At 39.3% G+C, this 22,734-nt stretch overlaps 1 protein-coding gene across 5 annotated transcripts in view; it reads left to right on the forward strand.

The window, feature by feature from the left end:
• Positions 1 to 22,734, forward strand: part of morc2 (MORC family CW-type zinc finger 2) — a 105,680-nt gene that overhangs the window by 41,839 nt on the left and 41,107 nt on the right. For 4 of the 5 annotated variants that reach the window (XM_064297637.1, XM_064297638.1, XM_064297640.1 and 1 more), the window contains 8 exons: positions 2,347 to 2,415; positions 2,568 to 2,658; positions 2,778 to 2,886; positions 5,511 to 5,670; positions 10,279 to 10,390; positions 15,026 to 15,151; positions 19,060 to 19,139; positions 21,310 to 21,392. In XM_064297637.1, the coding sequence (XP_064153707.1) occupies positions 2,347 to 2,415; positions 2,568 to 2,658; positions 2,778 to 2,886; positions 5,511 to 5,670; positions 10,279 to 10,390; positions 15,026 to 15,151; positions 19,060 to 19,139; positions 21,310 to 21,392 (830 nt within the window). Of the gene's footprint in view, positions 1 to 2,346; positions 2,416 to 2,567; positions 2,659 to 2,777; positions 2,887 to 5,510; positions 5,671 to 5,739; positions 9,268 to 10,278; positions 10,391 to 15,025; positions 15,152 to 19,059; positions 19,140 to 21,309; positions 21,393 to 22,734 lie in introns of those variants that run through there. The other variant, XM_064297641.1, reaches the window with a different exon arrangement.

A 22,734-nucleotide genomic window follows, 5' to 3' on the forward strand; every position in this document is an offset into this window, starting at 1 on the left:
GTTTGGCCCGAATATATTCTTGTGTGATGTACTGTTCTGCGAAAAACCATCACAGCTTGACTTGAATGTAGTCGCCTGTCTCCGTACCATTCCAAGTCCGACAATGTTGTGATTACCGTGTGGACAGCAATGACTATACTGAGTCATACGTGACTATAACTTGCCTCTTCATTGAAAATCGGGCCATGTCCTAACCTATGCAGTGAGTGAAGCGGCATACAATCATTCTGGGGCATATCAAGATATGCTACAGGTTCAATTTACCTTCAAGCAAGTCCAGTTTATCTGATCCTATTTATTGGGAAGTGAAAATGAAAGTGAATGTTGAAATTTAGTTGTCGCAATTTTTAAAAATACCATCTGAACTTGCAGAACTGACTGTAAGCTGCACTATTCTGCCGCACTCCAATTTAAATTAGCTCTTTCTTCATATTCCAGTTCAATTAAATATAGTCTGCCATCAAATTGAAGAGGCTTGACAACATCCTTGTAATAGTGTGATGAATAATTAGATTTTCAACATTATCTTATGAAGATAATCCACCTTTTGAGGAGCTTACTAGAGAAATCAACTCTTCCGCAGTGACTGCGGCAGATGTCATTCCGTCCATCGTTGCACTGAAATGTCTCCTAAGATAAAGCACTGGAGCAGATTGTGGTGTGAAGCTGTCAAAATGCACTCTTCTGGAAGCAGTTGAGAAAAGATTCAGCCACATTGAATCAGAGCTCCTTCACTGTGTGGCTACAACAACAATATAATAATTATAATAATAATTATTATGAAAGTATCTGAATGTATTGGTGACCGGTAAAGCAAATAAACACTCATGTTTTGTTCCAAGTTTTTTTTTTTTTTTTTTTTTTTTTACCTGCTTCTTTGTTACCTGTTGCTTAAAAAAAAATAGAAGAATTAAAAAAAACTTTAAAAGTCCGCTATCGGAATCTGCTGATTTGGCTTAACCGGCAACCAAAAAAAAAAAAAAAAGTCCTCGGTACATCCCTAATTAAAAGTGGTATGAATTCTAACAAAGCAGGTCACTACAACCCACTATGCTGTCACTCACTGCCCAGGGTACGCTAACTTGCCCCAATACTAACGGCTATTTAGCCCCCTATACAGATATGCCGAGTATTATTAGCAGAGACTAACAGTTATCTTATGACCAATGCGAATATAACTATAAAAAATGACACAACATAAATAATTCTAATGTTACAAGCAGGTATGTCTTTGCCTTTGTCTACACTTCATGCTTCCTCCTCCTCTTCTGATCTACTCCACAAATCCATATAAGCAAGGCATTATTTTGCTTTTGCCATGCTGATGAGTTGGTTAAAATTTCTAAAAACCGATGGGGGGGGGGAAGCAATTACGCCTAAACAGCTGCTTTGTATATTACTACTTAATGTTACGGTTGATTGCACAGCATTGTACTGAAGCAACAATTGAAGCTGTTGCTCAGGGCTCTTGTTGAATTTGCTGTTAGAAATGCCAAATTAGACATGATACACCATTGAAAAGCTGTCTTCCCTCGCATTCTATCTGCCTTTATTTCCTGATACGGATTGTTCAAGTCAATAAATGACCACTGAATCTTGAAAGGGACATCTTTAAGTGTAAAACGGATGATAAGATTGTAGATTGTATATTTATTCCATATTTAGTCATAGATATTGATAGTTCATTGATGTGGTATAATTACACAATAGTTCCTTTTGTTTATTCTGCTATTCAGTGTTTTTCAGCACTGTATTGGCATACTTTTTTATCATGTTGCTATGACCGAGTACAAATTTTTGGTGGTTAAAGAATATTTTAATGAACTCCTAGATAGAAGTTATTGTCCAGTCTGTCATGCTTGTGGGGTGTAGTTGCAAATGTGACTGCAGGGAGGAGGTGCTTGTTAAATGGACGACCTGCGCAACAATGGTCGCACTTAGAAACTCTGTATTTTGAATAGTCGCTGTGTAGTGTCTACTAATACAGCTAGAACATAGCTTGTTTTTTCCAGTAGTAGTTTGGTTGTTGGAGCACTGAATGTCTGGGTTTAGCAATCTCAGGACACCGATGTCTTGGCCACTAGCGGGCTTGTGTCAAGGGGTTAAAGAGGGGTTAAATTACCATCTTTATCAACAAATTAGATGAATGCATGCTTCCATACAAGAAATTGCATGAGGAAATGGAAAATCTTTCCATAAGATTAGCTGATTTGTTCATGTTAGGATTATGTGAGGATCTTATTTACACAATCCTCAATTGCTTTATTGTACCCATGAGAAACATTGATATGGTGAAAATTCATCTTCACTCTCATATCTTTCTCATTGATGGTTTTCAAAAAACAGAGAGCAGGCCAGACCTTCGAGGAGGTTTCATGCTATGTTTCCTTGATGATGGAACAGGAATGGACCCCAGTGAGTAAATATGTACATGCTTGTAGCAAGTAAAACGTGGTACAATCCATTGTTTAACAGATTACTATTCACCATGTTGTTCAATATATGTACAGTGACTCCTAGTATGTTTTTAAAATGTAACTGACCAGCTGAAATCATGTCACCTACAGATGAAGCAACTCATGTAATCCAGTTTGGGAAGTCCAGCAAGAGGTCCCCTGAATCAACACACATCGGACAGTATGGAAATGGGTTGAAATCGTAAGTGCTTGTGTCGGTTAGTGAGGATACCATTGAATGTTGAAGAAGTGGCTGCAAATGAATTTTGATCATTCCCTTTCTTCCCCTGTAATGTATTTGTGTATATGTTTACATTTCAGGGGGTCCATGCGGATAGGGAAGGACTTTATTCTGTTTACCAAGAAAGAAAACATGCTGACCTGCCTATTTCTGTCTCGGACCTTTCACGAGGAGGAGGGTTTAGATGAGGTGATAATATTACTGACACTTCTGTCAAAGTTTAGTGGAGTTATTTGATGCCTAATTTTTGATTTGATTTTCAGATTTTTTGTTAGTAATTATTAAAATGCTAGATGTAAGTGGAAATAACACGGCTTTTTGAGATGGTGGTGTATTTCAGCCACTTCACTTTGCAAAGCTAACGTTGCTTCTGTCTGCTGCCATTCATAGAGGTGGCACAGTTAGCATGCAGCACATAGATATTGTCTAATATTTTTGTCCTGGACAGACAAGGATGAAATTGGTATTAATCTTATTGTTTAACTATGGGTAAGATAGCCAAAATGCAAATTTTCCAAAAGATTGGACTATTCCTTTAAGAAAAATTAACTGCTTGTCTAAATTGCAATTGTGAACCAGAGGGGGAACCAGTGCCATAGGCTGATAAAACTTAGTATTGATATCTTCATCCTGAGGACAAACCTGAAGAACTGGCCTGAATATGCCACAGGGTGACTGCGACAATGGCAAGCAGTCAAACAGGAGGCCGACAACATAAATAGGGTGAACAGTGAAAATTATTTTATTAACATACAAAAAAAATAAATAATAATAATTACTAAACTAAATAAGCAAATAAAGAAACCAGGCAATCACTTCCCAAACGTTTCCTTCGGCAGTATCTTCACTCAATCACTAGCTCTCCCCTACTGATCCAAATAGTGGCCTGAAATACATTTTTAGCCCCCTCAGACCATACCATTCTTACTATTAAAATCAGTTAACTAAACAGAAATAATAAAAAGTGTAATTTGCTATCCCACATATAAAACATGAAAATACACAAACGCCCATTCAAAAAATATTTTTTATCTCACTACCAATACATCACAATTACACACAAAATATTTAAACCAATTCCCCCTCTGCCATGAACCACTGTGAACTACACTACCCACGAGGCATAAAACTACCATGATCACTGCAACACTCCTTTGCCCAAATTCTGCAGAAACGATTCACCATGAGTATAGCCGGGATTTCCTTACTACAGAATGTTTGAGATGTGATGATATAACTGGACATTAACATAGCGTATTGGAAATGCAAATTAATGTGTGCACCCATTAAAATGCATATAAACAGTTCACAATTATTAACACAATAAAATGTAATTTTTTTATATAAACCTGTAGAGATTATGGACTTGGTTTCGTTTGATTTGTACTGATAATCTCCCACACAATTTTAACAAACAAACAAATGTGAAACGGACATGGTATGGCGCATTTGCGATATAGGCCTAAGCCTATTAATTTTGTGACGCATTGTGATCTAAATTTGATGGCAAATAGGATGCATTCCTGTTGTTTTTGTACTTTTTGGAGTAGCTATGGCTTGTTTGAGAGAACTTTTGCTGCAGCAGTGTAGCAACTTGTAGCTGTTTGTATTTATCAGAACCGGCTGCCAGCTAGCTTTAGTGCCAGTTTTCCTTCTGTTAAATATGACTTTAATCACTAGTTTGTTACTTCTGCACCTCTGCAGCAAACAGTACAGAAGCAAAAATGTATTTGTAAATACTGTATATATTATGAATATTACTATATCTGCTGTCATTTCAGTATTAATGATGTATCCTCCATGATCGAACTTGGGAATGAATGGGGAACTAAAATTTGAAATGGGGGAAATTTGCACTTTGGATCTTTAATCTGATTGGTTATCACATCACAAACTTATTCAGTTCAGTGTTCCCCCAGTGCCATGTTCTCCTTCGCTTGTGGTTGCTTTGACACCGTGCCTCGTTCCTAGCAGATGCGACAGATAGATGCTCATGAAAATGAAAGGAGACTATGTTGCCACCCAAATAAATGCTTTTTGTTGGATGCAGTGTGGCTTCACCATAAGCTATGTGAGGCGGTAGTAAGCCCAGTTGATGTGGATGGATTTTTTGCAAAAAAACACTTAAATTCCAGAGTTTTGTAACTCGGATACTCAGGTATACAAAATTAAAATTACTCCTATTGTCTCCTGACATTTTAAAACACTGTGTGCATTAGATATGTGTAATGCTCTAACACAAAAAATGTATGTTGCTCTTAACATTTCAAGATGTCAAAACTTCTTAACAATCAGTAACTTTTCACTCTGGATAAACTCACATACTCCCAAAAAAGTGCAAAAAGGTTTGCTAAATCCTGGACTACTTACAATTAGAAAAAATACAATGATATAACTGAATTTGGGCCCTCGCACAAGATGTCTGTGTGACCTTTTGTACAAGTATGATATTTAGAAAATTTAGAAATCATAATGCACATGACATGAGTTTCATGTGATCAGTAACTAAACGCAGCTATTGCCTGTTTATTAAAATAATACTTTTACTCTACAAACGTGAACGTTTATAATGTTTATACTAGTAGTGTTTATACTAATAACAGTAATATCAATACATAATAATAATCATGATTCATCAAATCATCCCGGTGTTGTCTGTGCAAGGAGGTTGATGGGCACAATTTTTTGTGTGGTGTAACGTGATTTCTGTTTCGTTTGTACTCCCATTTGACGGATGGGAATGCTTTTTTGGTTTTAGCCATCAATCTTGATGTCTGACACAGTAGAAGAAGAGTTTTAATCTTTTCCCTCAGGTTATTGTTCCTCTTCCCACCTGGGACAATCAGAATAAGCAGCCAGTCACACAGGATCCAGAAAAGCATGCTATTGAAACTGAGCTCATCTACAAATACTCACCATTCAAAACGGAGGCCCAGCTCATGGAGCTGTTTAAGAAAATTGAAGGAGACAGTGGTAAGTCCTATATTGTCCAGACTGTCAGTTATCAGTCTCCTGTTATATTGAATTGCACTTGAACTCAAGCATGTATACCCAGAGGCCTATCAAATGTTTCTATTTTTTGTTTCCTGTTTTCATATTATTGCAGTTATAGTGATATTTCTAGCTAGCTAACCCTTGCTTTTTGAAAATGTCACTTGGGTTTTTCCTGGCTCAAAATAGGGCTTAGCTGGTGTCATTGTGTGACAGTGACTGCGGCTGGTCCAGGTTTACTGTCATTCTTAACTCGATCATCCCTATATTTAGCTACATTTAGAATGTAAAGTTCTAGTCTTTAAGAGAACACCACAATGCATTGAGATGTAGGCTGTATAAAAATGAAATGCGTGACAAAATTTTTTAAATTGGAACTATTTTAATATTCATCAAAGGGGCTGTGTCCCAATATAAAGTCAGCTGCCTCGGTGCCTGCAGGCTTAGAAAGCAGAACCCTCTGCAGGCATTATCCTAACAGTAAAGGAACCTCAAAAGGAAACAAGTTTGGGACGCACTTTGAAGGCAGGATGACGTCACACACAGTTTGCGTGCCCGCACAAGATCAGCATTTACTGTTACAGCTGATGCCTTTAACTTTCCAACTGACAGACTCTATGCAAATAAATGCGGATTCTGTCGTTGTAGCCAAAATTGTTCTGATTCTCTAATTAACGGAAAACAAAATTTGTTTTATGTTCAGCTGACTACATAACTAGCCACTAGTTTGGCTACTTTTTTTGGTTTTAACCAGATTATCATGATTTCAGTTGTTCGCTGTATGTTCTAGCCAAGTTAACGCTAGCTACGTTGTTCTCTTGGGAAGTAATATGATTACAAGTAAGTTCGCTGGCTAGTTCCGTTTCACTGACTGAGATTCAAAAACATTAAATACATTATTCCAGTGCATTAAATGATTAAAATTTACTTTTAGGTGTGACTATAACAAATGATCGCGTTCACTGTATATTCACATTTCCACTGCTTCACTTGTTTGAGCTGCCATTAATTTAACGGAAGTGAGAAGTCTGAGGAAAACGCAAAGACCTATGGGATAGCCTTCCAGCTGAAGGATGCATCAGAACTGCCTTCAGATTTAACCAAAATAAGGCACCTTAGAAGGACGCATTTTTTGATGACTTCGGTTTGGGCATGTCTACGAAGGACAAGTGTGAAAATAGTGAAGATGCTGCTTTCTAAGGCAGCTGACTTCGTATTGGGACACAGCCCGGGTTACATATTGTTCAATTGCATTGCATAATGATCTATAAATGTATGTTAAAAGTCAGAAGATGTGACGTAAATAAACAGACAGTTGCCCTATAAAGACACAAAATGGCAAAAATTTTCGAAGTTGAAAATCATGTCAGTAGCAGACAGTTTCATTCTTTTATGCAATTAAGCAGATTCAACTGTAGTTCATTTAGCATGTGTAAGGTTATACGTAAACTTGAAAGCACTCAAAACTTTAAATTTTTGGCATAATCCCGAGTGACCCTGACACCGGCATGAGATTTTTCAACTCATACATTCAGTGCTCTTGCAACCAAACTATGAAAACACAAACTCTGTGCTCCGGCTTTATTCGTAGATGATTTGGGACAACTATGCCAAAGCCGGAGTTTCTAAGTACCACCATTTCTAGTACCACCGCTAGTCGTCCATTTACCAAGCACCGCCTCTCTACAGTCAAATCTGCAACTACACCCCTCACCCACGACATACTGGACAATACTGTCTATCTGGGAATTCATAAAAATATTCTTTCACCACTAAAAATTTGTATTCTGTCGTAGCAACAAGATAAAGCGAACAATAGCCATAAGATATGCCAATACAGCAGTGAAAACGCTGCTCACTGAATATCTAAAAAAGACAATTTTTTCTAAAATTATACCGTGTCATTCTACTGTCAATATCTGGGACTAAATATGGAATAAATTACAACCTTACTGTGGCAAGATGAGTGCCACTCCTCTGAACTTCCAACACACAGAAACACGGGAAACCACAAGTTCTTTCCGCACTTACGTGCTTTTTTTATTTCAGCCGATCTGGCTTTTGATATATTTACACCAGACACGGTTTTTCTTTCCGTTGTCCTTTTTTTATATAACGAACGTACGTTTCCTGCATAAAACCGATGCGGGTTCCTTTTCCGCTGGCAGCTTCTTTTTTCAGGACTCCCGGTCTCCGCTTTTAAATCCTCAGGCTCACTGTTGATCAATCAGAGGCAATCAGCGCAATCAAACAATTAGCAATTATCGGCGCTGATTACCTCCACCTGACAGCTGTGACGTTGGATCCGAGAGCCGCTCCTGTCACTCTCTCTCTGCAGCCGACGCCAAACCACGCCCACCCTACCACACTTACCATTCGTTTTATGCAAAGAGATTTCCCTTCGAGTCTGAATGGTCATATTTTGTCTTGGACAATCCATTTGTGAAATATATGCTCATTTGTGACGCCTGGGTACCTTCCAAGATAGCTGTGCGTAATACCACACATGCCGTTTACGGTGTTGTCGCCCTTTGTAGTACAATCTGGCTTGATTGGCAATTACTCTATCCAGTCAGTGCCAGAATAAGCTTTCTAACGATTTATAACATGTCTAATTTTACTGTAGAATTGCGCTTTATGGCCCAGACTGACCGAAAGTTTTGAATCATTATGCCTGCCTTATGCATTCACTCTGTGGTAGCAGTAAAATACGTTGCATTCAGCAAAACGTTATCTATGTTTCGCCTTTTTTGGAAAATATTATTATTCTTGAGGACTTCTGAGCATGGCTAATGCTTATGTTTGCTGATAGACCTAGCTGATTTACTGTTTTCTGGACAAAGTCAGAAGAAGAGAACGACAGCATTGATTCTCTGTCACTAGCCGTGTTTCCATAAACGTATTTTGATGCGCATTTTGCCATTTTGCGCATTTTGCAATTCATGGAAACAGCAAAATGCGCAAAAAGTACCTCAAATTCGCAAAAAAGTTTTTACACACGCTTGAAGTGGATTTTGCCTTTTTCAAGAAAGAGTTAATGAGCAAAATGAGAAATGGAAACAGTTTTTTTGAATAAGTTCTGACGTAGCGAACATTTAAGTCACATGTCTGATCAGCTGTTTCCGTTGTCGGCGTCTTCCCGGATATATATGGCCCTTTCTGCGTGCATTAGAATCATTGCATTTCTTTCTCTTCGTCTCCAGACAGCATGAAACATGGCAAATACTAGCTGACATGAAAGAACAATTACAACTTGCCCAACTGAAAGTAATTCCTGAAGACCTCTCTCCATTTTTCGCTGTAGTTTTTCGCTCGCAGACTTGTTTTGTTTCCGGTTTGCAGCCTCTTCTTCTACTCTGTTTATTACAGCCATGCGTAATGTAGCCTATACCGCCAACTTCTGATGTAACTACGCTTTGCGTAGCCTGGTTCATTCATTCCAAACCAGTTAATGGAAACACTCTTAATTCGCATTTTCTTTTTTTTTTCTTTTTTGTGATATTTCAAAAGTTTACTTGACAATTTAATGGAAACGTGACTTCTGTCTACTGAACACAAATAAGATTTCATAGTCTACATGTAAGTGTTGCTACTCAAAATATTTTGGTTATATACATTTTTTTTTTAAATCAAGTGTCTTTAAATAGGTTAGTGGTATTTTATAATGACGATATTTCACGCTGTAATGTGAGCGTTGTTTGTTGCTCTGTTGGTAGCTTAGTAGCACCAGATGTAACGTGAGCTGGAACATCGCCAAAATGTGGTGGACGATTGAATATTGTTTTAACCCCTTAGCGCACATGCCAAATCTGGCCTATCCTTGCCCATTTAGGGGGTACCCTATTTAAATATTTATAACTCCATAATAGAACATAATGTTGCATCATAACCAAGGAAAATAAATAATGCAAAACTGCTGCATTCAATTCCGAACTCTCTCTCTCTTTCATTTGTATTACTACTATGTTATTTTCTCATAGTGGTTTTATTTTTGGCGTATTTATCATTATGCATCATTGTTGACTTAGTGTGGATTCTCTTGATTGCAGATGGAACTCATAAAATAATATGGCTATTAAATAGTTCCACAATGTAAATAAGGCTCAACAGCAGATCTCTTGGAAGTGAAAGGCAGACAGGACATCAAATGATTTATCAACTTTTGGAATAAAAATGTTTGTTTACAAAGCATTATCTCTGCATTAGCAAGTATGGAATTTGGGTTCATATACTCTTCTAGTATTCACATGGCTGTAAAAAACAGGTGGTCTATAGCTGGTGAATTCCTGAAATTGCTGCAACATTATGATTTTCTTTTACATCCCTATCTCTCTTTTTTGTTGCAGGCATTAAAAATTCTGAAGAGATTCTGAAGAGATGTTAGTTGGAATTGAATTTAAATGATGTCTTGTCTTATTTGGTTTCAGGTTTTAAAATAAACCAAACTGGTTTTGCGCATAGTTTAATACCTTATGTTTGTTTTTATGTTTATTCTGAAATGGCCAAGAATGGAACGTTGTTCAGTTTATTACTTCAGGTCCTGAGCTCATAGAGTGTAGCATGTCCCACAATGTCACCTGTTTTTTTCAGGGACCCTGGTCATAATCTATAATCTGAAGTTGATGGACACCAGGGAACCCGAGCTGGATGTGGAGACAGACCACCAAGACATCCTGATGGCTGGGACAACCCCAGAAGGAGTGTCAGTGAAAGCTATTTATTCATATGAGCCAATTGAGGTTTTGGGGAATGTAACATGCAGAAAATCTGTGGCTTACCCTTGAAAATGCCCCAACAGGATTAGTCTTCGGTAAAACTTTGATCACTTTGTCACAATGCAGTGCTTTTTGATCTGGCAGCAGCTGTTAGTTTTCAGTAAAATCGTTGCAATACTGTGTGGTTTGTTGGATTGTTCATACTTTTGTGGTGAGGCGTCACTACTGGAGAAAGGCAAAAGTGTCATTTTTATTGGTGTTCAGGGAAGAAATCTGGTATTGAGCTTTGTTTGGTATGATAACCTAAATTGGGATGGCAGGTATGCCTATATACCCATTCTGCTAACAACATATTGTTTCAACTACTCCATTTCATAATTTCTCCTCATTTCTCTCATACTACTGTTATTTTCTAATATGCAAAGATTGCTGGGACATATGCGTGTGCTGCTATTCTTTCCTGTCTAGCTAAGCAAAACAGTGAACAGCAAAGCATATCAAAATGCCTTATAACCATAGAAACTCTGAAAGTGCATCTCAACGAAATAACTGAAAACAGAACAGGACAGTAGGGTACACAAGTTGCGACCTACGGAGCTCAAATTCTTTTGTCAGTGAAGGCTCGTTGTATGGCCGTCAGATGAGTGAGGACATACACGGGATATTTTTGTTCATTTTCTAATGGTGCAAGCTTTCTTTTTATACTTACGCCACCGCACCTTTTGTCAAAGCCATTGTTTTACATATATGGCAAAGCGAAAGTGCTAAACGTACACGTTCATCACACTGTACAAATTCACACAAGGATAGCCATGATCCACAACCGTTTCTTGAAGGGTTACTTCACATTTTTACACCCAGCTCCGCTGTTCGACTCGAATCGTGTCTCCCAATCAAACCAGTCTACATTCGGCACTGCCTACGCTGTATGCGTGTTCGCATATATCTATGTGTACGCATACTTCTCATTGTGTACATTTATATGCATTTTCATGCCTCCGCGACGGCACAGCCATTATGTTTTCGGGTTGTCCGTCCGTCCGTCCATCCCGATTATTGCAAGGATGAACTGATTAGATTTTGGTGGTCAAAAGTCAAAGGTCAAGGTCACTGTGACCTCACAAAATACGTTTTTGGCCATAACACAAGAATTCATACACTAATTATGACAAAGTTTCACACAAATGTGTAATAGGATAAAATGATGAAGTGATGACATTATATTTCCAAACGGTCAATCTAGCCAGGAAAAGGAACCAGGGAAGGAGTAAATTATCACATGCATAAAGCCTTTCCTCCTGGCTAGACCCCATTGTTTAGAGATTGTACTTAAGCTGTGCCTTTTCAAATGCAAGCTCTCCCCCGTGACTTAGGTGCCGAGAGCCATTGGAAAGCAACCCTGGGTGACTAGAAGTTATAATAAGGAACCAGGGAAGGAGTGAATTATCTCATTCATGAAGGCTTGATGAAGTGATGACATTTTATATACAAACTGGCTACTGGTTAGCGGAGGCATACAACCGCGAGGCGGTATTTCTAGTTAACAATATGTTTTTATGCATAGAGATATCCCATTCAAGAATCAGTGGTCATTTGTTTTGAGCAATCCATTTCAGAAATAGACACGTAAGTAGGTATTTACATCAGCAACTCGCAAACCCCAATGTTTTCTTTTGCCTTTGTAACTCACTTTTCAGTTTGTTCTTATTTGAGTAATAACTCTTTTATCCAATAGAGGACAGTATGGGCTTTCCAGTGGTGTATGGTATGTCTCATTGTTTTATAGTGACAATTGATAGCCGAGCGCAACAGCATGAATGGTTGCTTCAGCACAGCATTGCACAGTCAGCTGCAATGTTACGCAATAGTATACAAGCACCCGTTGAGGCGTAATTGTTGTTTTCCTTTGGATTTTGGAAGATTTTACTAATTTTGCCAACTTATCAGCGTGACTAAAGCTTCTCATGCTGGCATAGATTTGGGGAGTAGGTCAGACGAGTCGGAGGAAGAATGAAGTCAAGTGAGAATACACACAAACATGTTGAATATATGCAGACGGGTGACAAATTAATGGAAAAACCAACATAAAATATCTTGGTAAGGTGTTGGGCAGCCACAAGCTGCCAGTACAGCTTCAATGCACCTTGGCATAGATTCTGCATGTTTCTGGAACTCTACTGTAGGGATGGAACACCATTCTTTCAAAAGATATTCCCTCATTTTGTGTTTTGATGATGGTGGTGGTGAGTGCTGTCCAACAGGTTGGTCCATAATCTCCCATAGATGTTCTGTTTGGTCCAGTTGGGTTGAGTTAATCTGTTTACTGTGAAGGCCATAGCATAAGATTCACATGATTTTCATACTCATCAAACCATTCAGTGACGCCTCGTGCCCTGTGGATGGGAGCATTGTCATCCTGGAAGAGACTCCTCCAATCAGGATGGAAATGTTTCATTGTAGGTTGAAGGTGATTGCTCAGAATAACTTTGTATTGATTTGCAGTGACCCTTCCCTCTAAGGGGACAAGTGGGCCCAAACCATGCTAGGAAAATGCCCCCCACAGCGTAATGGAGCCATCGGACCCGTTCACTGTAGGGGTCAAGCATTCAGTCCTGTACCGTTCTCTTGATGCATGCCACACCTGCACTCCTTCACTTGTTAAAAATATAGTAAAGGTTGATTCATCTGACCATATCAATTTTCTCCACATCTCTGTAGACCAGTGCCTATGGTTTTTGCGCCTCAGAACTCTCAAATGTGCATTCATCTTTGTAATGAGGATTTTATGCACTGCAGCCCTACTATAATATCCCTCACTGTGTTGTTGTCGACACACTGTTCCTGCTGACACAGACTGATCACATTCTGTATTAACATTCTCAGTCACTAATGCACTAATGCACATTGCACACAACTTCATGGTCATCGAATGTGCGCGTTTGACTAAAATTTCCAACCCTATTTACTGATGGCTTTTCCATAGATCTAAATGCAAATCACTTAGTCACTGTTCCTATTGAGCCACTAGCCAGTTGAGCAGTATTTTTGACTGAAGCTCCTGTCATCTGTGCCCCAAAAATGCATGCCCACACAAATGATTACCGAAGTTTTTCCATCATAGCAAAGTCTTAATGCTTAAACACAGTCAGTGTCAGATAAAAGATTTTTATTTTCAACTCACAAGTGTTGCATGCCCTCAAAACCTATATACCACGACTTTGCTGAATATTCCATTCTGATTGGCTGGAACTTGTGCATTATTTTTCTGTATACGCCTGGTAGTGAATTAATGCCTACAAAAGTTCAGTCACTGTTCTAAATGAATGCCCATCAGTCTGACTCGATAAATAAATGAATAAATAAAGTGGAACTTTGTAAGAGAAAGCAAGCCAAGTTACATTATCAAGTGTCAGCATGATGTCCATGAATGACTGTACTCTATAGAGTAGCTAGAGTAGCTTGACTACATGATAGTTTAGACTCTGTTTTGAATATGATTAAGTAGTTGGCTAATTAGCTGTCCTGACAAACATGCTGCAATACCATTTTGACTTAAAATACAGGTATAGGTAACCTGGTTGAGGAACTAGGAAGACATGGGATATTTGCTGGAATACTGGAAAACATTTCCACTGCAGTAGAATCGCTTATTTTGAAACAAGTCGTCTTATTTCAATTGAAAGAGGTAGTAACATAAATTCGCCTCGGGCAATTTCATTCAGTGCAGGGCATTCAACCTGCGGATTTCTCAGCCCCTCGTTTATTATCCTGCTCATAAAACTGCTTCCCAACAAAAAGCATAATTGTAATCAAAACATGCGTTTCTATATATATATATATATATATATATATATATATATATATGCTGTATACTGTTTGTATTAGATGAGGACATCCTCTATTTAATGCATTTCTTTTTCATTTTTATTGTGTTTTACATATGATGAAATTCATATACAGTGCCAATTTCCAACAGATCTACATGCATAGCTTTTATGAGAAAATAAAATGATCTAGTGTAGGCTTATTCGATCAATCCATGACTTATACCCATCCCTACTAGCTAGTTGTCTGTGGCTATTGATAGTAGCTATGTTTGGTAACTTTATAGATGGATAGATGGGCTAGCTAGTCGCCACATATCTAGTAAGGGGCAGATGGTTATAACAATTTACATCTAACTATCCTGGTAATCCTACTTTGAAACTGACTGTCTTCCAGGCTGTACTTATGGCATTTCCTCATGGTAGAGGTTATTAGCAGTACCAGAAAGAGCCAGGCTCTCAGAAGCTGCTGCTATCAGCTTTGGGTTGTGGTGTTTGCAAGAAAACGTCAGAGGCGTTTTTCTGCATTGTACCACATCATATATTTCAGTGTGATTGAGGCTTATGCAAACAGGAGAACTCCAGAAGAATGGAATTCTTCTGAAAGTTCTAAACAACCCAAAAACATTTTTTTGGCACAAAGTGTGAGCATTTATGTTGCAGGTACAGGAAGAACTGGTATTTCAATGTGTAGGTTGTGTTATTCCTCTTTGTTTTACAATATTTTTCTGAAGCATTGAGGGATCCCTTAATTGTGTAATTTGCAAAACATGCTTCTCACGCGCCTCCCCAACACAGGAAGCCTGAGCGCCTCTCTTTCCGGGCCTATGCTGCTGTCCTCTACATCGACCCCAGAATGAGGATCTTCATCCAGGGGCACAAAGTGCGCACCAAGAGGCTGTCCTGTTGCCTCTACAAGCCAAGGTACACAAATGTTGGATTCCAGACCAGGTTACATATTTCTTAATAGATATTATAATAATATATACAGTTGAGGCCAAAAGTTTCCATACACCTTGGCTAAAGATATTCAAACTCAATTTTTCACAACTCCACACATTTATTGTTACCATACATTTTCTGTGTTAAGTCAGTTATCGTAACTACTTTATTTCCATAAGAGGTCATTCCAAAATACTACCTAAGAGACCGATTTATTTCAGCTTTTATGTACTTTATCAGCTTTTCAGCCAGTCAAAAGTTTACATACACTTTGTTAGTGGTGGCATTGCCTTTTAATTGCTTATAGGGGAATTTCACTTTTTTTAACACTTCTGGGGTCATTTTCACACCTACCCAGGCTTTTGTGTTCACCCCAGATAGTTTTTAGGTTGCTTGCTTCAATATTTAGATATTTGGCTATTTAGATATACCCATGTAAGCAACCCCCCCCCCCCCCCCCATCCAATAGAATACCATTCAACATCAAACTCCACGTTAGACTCATTATAAACACACGACCCTGCTTCTCATGACTGATATTGTCCTTCTAATGAATGTGTCGCCCTTCAATTTACGATTCGTTATTTCATTATGTTCATATTTTACGCTGTTTTGTTTCTTTCCTTTACAAATGCAGGAAGTAGACCCAGGCAGCTTAGTGTCGAACTCAAGGATGCATATCATTGCGCAACTTCTGATGTGGGCGTACCTGCAGACAATAACATTAGGTTGGTCGTAGAAATAGTGTTGTATTTCTACTGGCTAGCGAAACCGAAAATGTCTGAGGACGAAATAAATGGATGGTGGCAACCCTATAACAACAGCCAGCAAGCTGTCTAACTGTTACCGTAGACATCCTATGTATCACAGACAGACGCGATAGCATTAGCCAGCCCGCTTAGTACCTACCTTGAGTGGTTCGACCAATGATGGGAAAATTGTGGATACAGCTCCAGGCTTCAGACGGTCGCCTTGGCAGTCTGTGTTATAAACCCTTACGCCGGGCATCCACCGCACGCGTCGTGTAAGCAGCACGGCGAAGCGGCGCGGCGCGTAGCATGTCTCCACTGGTTCCGTTTGCGTTGCGCAAAGGCTTGCTTAAAGCTCTATATTCCTAGTAGCTCTCGCATTCTGCAGTGGGATTACATCGTGTATTTCACGTTTGTTCAGGACTGTTGATTATGGGTAAGTGAATACTTGGTGAGAGACCTTTTTCAGTCTGTTAATTTGGTAATATTTTTTAACACATGTAAATACGTGAGAAAGTAAACGCTTTAAAGAATTACCATAACCATACCTTAAATCGCAACGTAGCCTGCATAATAATCAATCTCAAACTGTATTAATTTATTTGCTTGGTTAACAAGCGTGCCAATTTCACGAAGAATATGTAATGATCATAATAATAATAAATAATCCATAATCAACCATTGGGAATTCCCGTGTCATCTTGTCATTCACGTCAAAACGTGTATAGGATCAGATTTAGTAAAATCAGCTAATCATCAAAAAGATAGCGTAACAGTTTAATCTTGAAGGGATATGAACACCACAACGCCATGAACACCGTAAGCTTTGAAGTACAAGTGCAATAAAGGCTTGCTTACAACTTAATTTATAAAATAGGTGCATTTTCATCGGCAAGACCACTAAATAATCTAATTTTTTAAAGCTCTGTGGATTATATGATTTTTATTAACAAGCCCTTTTTGAAAGCGCAGCGAACGAAGACATCGGAGAAGTCAAATGGACTGAGCAACGGTTGGTTAAAAACTACCTTCCAACACTCAAGCTAACAAACCGCTGCTCAGTGCATTCACTTCTACATCATTCAATAGGCTACGTCTTTCTGTGATGTATTTTCAAATTTACCCCACCCCCTCCGCAAAATAAGATAGCGAAACTAAGTTTGCCTTTTCCCCAGGTTCCAGTTTTTTTTTTTTTTTTTTTCATTTCATCAGTCCACAAATTTACTATGGGATTTAGGTCAGAGCTTTGTGATGGCCACTCCAATACTTTCACTTTGTTGTTTTTAAGCCATTTTGTAACAACTTTGAACGTATGCTTAGGATCATTGTCCTGATGGAAGACCCAGTTGCAAACAAGTTTTAACTTTCTAGCTGATGTCTTGAGGTGTTGCTTCAGTATTCTAGATAATCCTTCTTCTTCATGATGCCATATATTTTCTGAAGTGCACCAGTCCCTTTTCCAGCAAAACACCCTCACAACGTGATTCTGCCATCCCCATGCTTCATAGTTGGGATGATGTTCTTCGGATTAAAGGCCTCACCCTTTTTCTTCCGTATATAGCGCTGATCATTATGGCCAAGCAGTTCAATTTTTGTTTAATCTGACCAGAGAACACTCCTCCAGACGGCTAAGTGTTCCTTCTGGTGATCACCTGCAAACTTCATCCTTATGCCAGTCTTGGAGTAGGGTCTTCTTCCTTGCATGACAGGCTTTCAGGCTGTGGCGATGTAGGATTTTCTTAATGGTGGATGTAGGCTAGATACTTTTGGTACCTGATGCCTCCAACTCCTTCACTAGTTCCTTTGTTGTTGTCTTGGGGTCCAGGTGGACCTTTCGGACCAAAGTTTGTTCAACCCTGGGAGTTAATTTGTGCCTCCTTCCTGTATATTTGCATACAGTTGTTTGTACAGATGCTCGTGGTACCTTCAGCTGTTTGGAAATTGCTCCTAAGGAGGAACCAGACTTGTGGAAGTCCACAATTTTTTTTCTGAGGTATTGGCTGAGTTGCTTGGATTTTTCCATGGTATCAAGGGAAAAAGGCAGTGGCTCTAAAGGTAGGCCCTTAAATACAGCCACAGGTGCCAACTCCCAATTTACTCCTAATTATGAAAATTGGCCAATCAGAAGCTTCTAAAAGGCATTACATCAATTCATGGAATTCTCCAGGCTGTTTAAAGAGACAGTAAACTTTGTGTATGCAAACTTTTGACCCACTGGAATTCTGATACAGTGAATTAAAGCTCTAATCGATTGTTTAAAAATGACCTCTGATGTGAACAAAGTAGATGCCCTAATTGACTTGTCAAAATAAATATATGGTAACATGGAGGGCTCTATCTTACACCCGGCGCAAAGCGGCGGCAAGCGCAACACAAGTGTCTTTGCTAGCTTCAGACCAACGTAGTTGTCATTTTCCCGTCCAGCGCCCACATTGTGATTGCGATTGACTAACAAAAACCTGGTCTTAAGTCAATGGCGCAGTATTTTACTGTTATTTTAAGGGTGCATTATTAAGATAGTAATATGTGCCTACATAGGCAGGTGCACGACGTGCACGAGCAGATCCGTTTCCTCTGCAGAGAAGCGTTCTTTCCTACTACTTGGCAAATCCACCATTATAATAGAAATCCGCCAAGGTGCAAGTGCACCTGGCTTTTAAAGGGAATGGGAGATGACACTCTGATTGGTTTATTTCATGTTACGCCCAAAACACACCTATGATTAATAAAGAGCCTAAGTACAACCCCTTTGAACCATGCACCTTACTTGCGCTCAGGTTATCCGCCGTTAAACTAGCAAAAGTGGATTTGGACACGCCCTAAATGCACTTGCGCCATACGCTTTAGACCGTGCGCTTAGATCGTTAAGCGAGTTTGAACATCTTTAGCCTAGGTGTATGTAAACTTTTGGCCTTAACTGTACATACGTAGTAACCACTGCTCAGTCTATTCCAACAATTGACTCGTAATAGTGTTTGATTGCCATTTTCAAAAAGTGTAATTTAATCCATGTACTTGAATAAGAGCTGAGTAAGGGTAAAATCTAAACCCTTCTCTGGAATTTTGTAATGATTGTCTCTGAATGCTAATGTCTGACGACTTTCAAGGCTGTCATCCCTGTGGTGTTTCACTCCTTCCCAGGGTATACAAGTACACTTCCACACGCTTCAAAACCCGGACTGAGCAGGAGGTGAAAAGGGCCAACCATCTTGCTAAGATAGGTGAGTGAAATGGACCTTTTGGGGGGGGGGGGTGCTTTAACATTCATAACCTTGCACATTTGATCATTTTTTAAGAACAAGAACATTATAAAATAGCTTTTATTCATGTGCATGTGCATCAAACTTGTAATCCATTTAGAGCCAACTCATGGCATAGAAAGATTTGTACCAAAGCAACATCTTAACGTTTGGTTTCAATCACCGCTTGTAAATACACAATTTTGTATGTTTTTTTTTTTTGTTTCGCTCTCGACTCCGCAATTTTAGATTTGTAATCAGAAAATTCACATGCAGATAAATTGCAGATTCTCTGCTTTTATTAAAGGGTATTTATATACATTTTGATTTCACCATGTAGAAATTACAGCGCTTTCTATACATAACCCACCCCTATTTCAGGGCACCATAATGCTTGGGACAAATGGCTTCTCAAGGGTTTCTGATTATGCAGATGAGTTCAATTTCTTTCTTAGTGCTGGCATTAGAGATCATTCAGTATCTTGTCCCATTTCTAGGCTTTTGATTGCCTTTGGAGTCTGTTATGTTTGTCAACACGACGACCAGAGTTGTGCCAATGAAAGTCAAGGGAGCCATTTTGAGGCTGAGAAATAAGGAAAACCAGTCAGAGACAGGCCAAATCTAAGCCTTACCAAAATCAACTGTTTGGAACATCATTCAGAAGAGCACTGGTGAGCACAGTAATTACAAAGGGCCTGTTAGGCTGAGGAAGACCTCTGCAGTTGATGACTGAAGAATTCTTATCATAATGAAGAAAAAAACCCTGTCCGACAGATTAGAAACAATGTTGTCCTATTGTCCGTAGAACGCTTCACAAATAGAACTACTGAGGCTACACTATAAGAACAGACCAGTCATTAGCAGCATAAAAGTACCTAAAAGAAGCCTGCAAAATTCTAGATAAACTAAAGGTGGACAGATGAGACCTAGGGTAGCTCTGTTTTCTGGCCAGCGCAGGGCGAGTGGCAAGCCGTTGCACTGGCAATGTGGTATTTCCATCATGGATTTTGTGACTGTTTGGTAATTTGCTGTCTTGATGTGCACCAAGGTGGGTGGAAGAGGCACTGTTGGGTGTATGTCAGTGAAGATCAAGCAGCACACTGTAATTGCGGTACAGCAGATTGCAATTTTTGTGTCAGGGAAGTCTGCCATTCGCATCTGCGCTGCCCACCTGCTCAGATTAGGTTTATGGCGCCAGTCAACCCAACGTAAGGCAAGTTGCTAATTTTGTGGCTTTCCCAAGCAATGCGCACAGGATCATAATCAAAATGGGAAAATTCTATATTCATAATCATATTCAAAAGCCCAACAACTTTGAACTGTGATAAATTCCCCCAAACAGGGAAAATGCATACCTTGTATTTATTGTTCATCGTCTTATTTCTGTTTTATAATGTTAACTTTATATTTATTTTCTATATTTCTGTTTCACTTGTCTTCACTGATGATATAACTGCTGATAGCAGCAGAATGATTTCTGAAGTGTGCAGAATATCTTATCTGCTCTAGTTCAAGCAAATGTCTCCAAACTCATTGGATGGTGCTTCATCCTAAAGCAAGACAATGATCCCAAACATACTGCTAATGCAACACAGATTTTCATGGCCAAAAACTGGAACATTCTTGACTGGCCAAGTCGGTCAGGAAACTTGCATTTCATATACTGAAGAGATAAGTTAAGGCCCCCAAAACAAGCAGGAGCTGAAGATAGTGCAGTAAAAGCCTGGCAGAGCCTCACCAGAGAAAATGTTCAGCACGTGGTGATGTCTGTGGGGCGCCAAGCAGTCTGTGGGACTTCAAGCAGTAATTGCATGCAAACAAAGTACTAAACATGGGGAGCTGTGTATAAAAAGTGGTATAACTTAAATATGGTGAAACCAAAATGTATGAAAATATCCTTCAATAAAAGCTGAGAATCTTTACTTTAACCACATGTGAATTGCTTGATTACAAGTCTAAAATTGTGGACTACAGAAGTCAAATCAAGAAAAAAACATGTGTTTGTCTCAAACATTATGGAGGGTACTGTATGAAAGTAAAAATGAACTCTCCCTCTCCCTAACTGATTTACATAATTGTTGTGCCACCTGGAATTTAATACCGAGTGGAAACTCTGTGATTGACAGTGACATTAAATTATGTTTGGATGTAGCTGAGGAGAAGGCGAGAGAGGCAGAAAGCAAAAGTTTGTCCCTAGAGCTGAAGCTGGGAGGAGACCTTTCCCGAGATGCAAGGGTAAGACACCTCTCTAACAGCCCACTGCTGCCGGAGTGAGTACTTGATGAGATGAGTGAGAGAGGCTTGATTTTGTTTGCTCACTTTCCAGGCCATATCACTATATGTAAGTTCGAAGTTGGAATATCCTCTGGTTGTGCTTTGGTAATATTTGTACCCACTGAAGATGTGCCAGGCTCAGCTACTATCTCATGTGTTCTGCCCAGAAAAAATTGTAGGAATGTCTGCTATCTATTTCAGGAAATTAGACATATCACTGAACCACCATGTGAAATTGTTCTCAGCCATGCCAGCCAAATGCTGGACAAACGCCTGAATCTTAGCACTATTCTCCAGTTGGTGCACCCATCTGAGCACATATTTTTTCAGTAATACAAAGAAAAACCCTGGATGTGTCAATGCGTCAATACAATGTATTTGGATTGCAGTCCTATTTCATCTTTACAAGGAGTTGACATCATTGTATGCTGACCCTTGACATTGTACTCTCCGATCAAGCCTGCTAATGTGCACGCTCTAGCTGAATCATTCTAGTCGGCTCTCTCATAATTTAATTTTGGTGGGTGGCGCGAATGCACCGGTTGGAAGACGAAGAAGAAAGAAGACACTGAGTGGTCATATATTGTCTTGGACAATCCGTTTGTGAAATATAGGCGCATTTGTGATGCCTGGGCACCTTCCAAAATAGCTGTGCGTAATACATTACATTCATTTAGCAGACGCTTTTATCCAAAGCGACGTACAAAAGTGCATTTTCATGATCGTAGACAACTGCTGAACACGGGTTCAGTAAGGTACAATTACTTATTTTGTAAAGCTATTTCTAGCCGAGAACAAAGAACACTATCCTGGTCTAACATCTGCAAAGCCAAACTAGGCAGAAGAATAAGCTAAAGTATTAGGACAAATACAATTTACCAAGAAGTGCAGGGATGGGGCAACATGTAACAAGTGACAGGAAAAAGGGTTTTTTTTTTTTTTTTTTTTTAATATATATATATATATATATATATATATATATATATACACAGCGTGGTGGTGGTTATTCTAGGTATAGTCTGAAGAGATGAGTCTTCAGGCCACGGCGGAAGATGGATAGTGAGGGGGAGGTTCGGAGAGGGACGGGGAGTTCGTTCCACCACTGGGGAGCTAGGGTGGAGAAGCTCTGTGATCCCTTTGGGCGGGTGGGAGGGGTTGCAAGACGCCCTGCTGCCGCAGAGCGGAGTGGTCGAGCAGGCACATAGAATTGAGTCATGTCCTGCAAGTAGATAGGGGCTGTCCTGTTGGCGGCAGTGTAGGCAAGGGTCAGGGCTTTGAATCGGATCCTGGCAGTGACCGGTAG

This window comes from Anguilla rostrata, chromosome 10 (assembly GCF_018555375.3).
Source record: "Anguilla rostrata isolate EN2019 chromosome 10, ASM1855537v3, whole genome shotgun sequence".
NCBI lineage: Eukaryota > Metazoa > Chordata > Actinopteri > Anguilliformes > Anguillidae > Anguilla > Anguilla rostrata.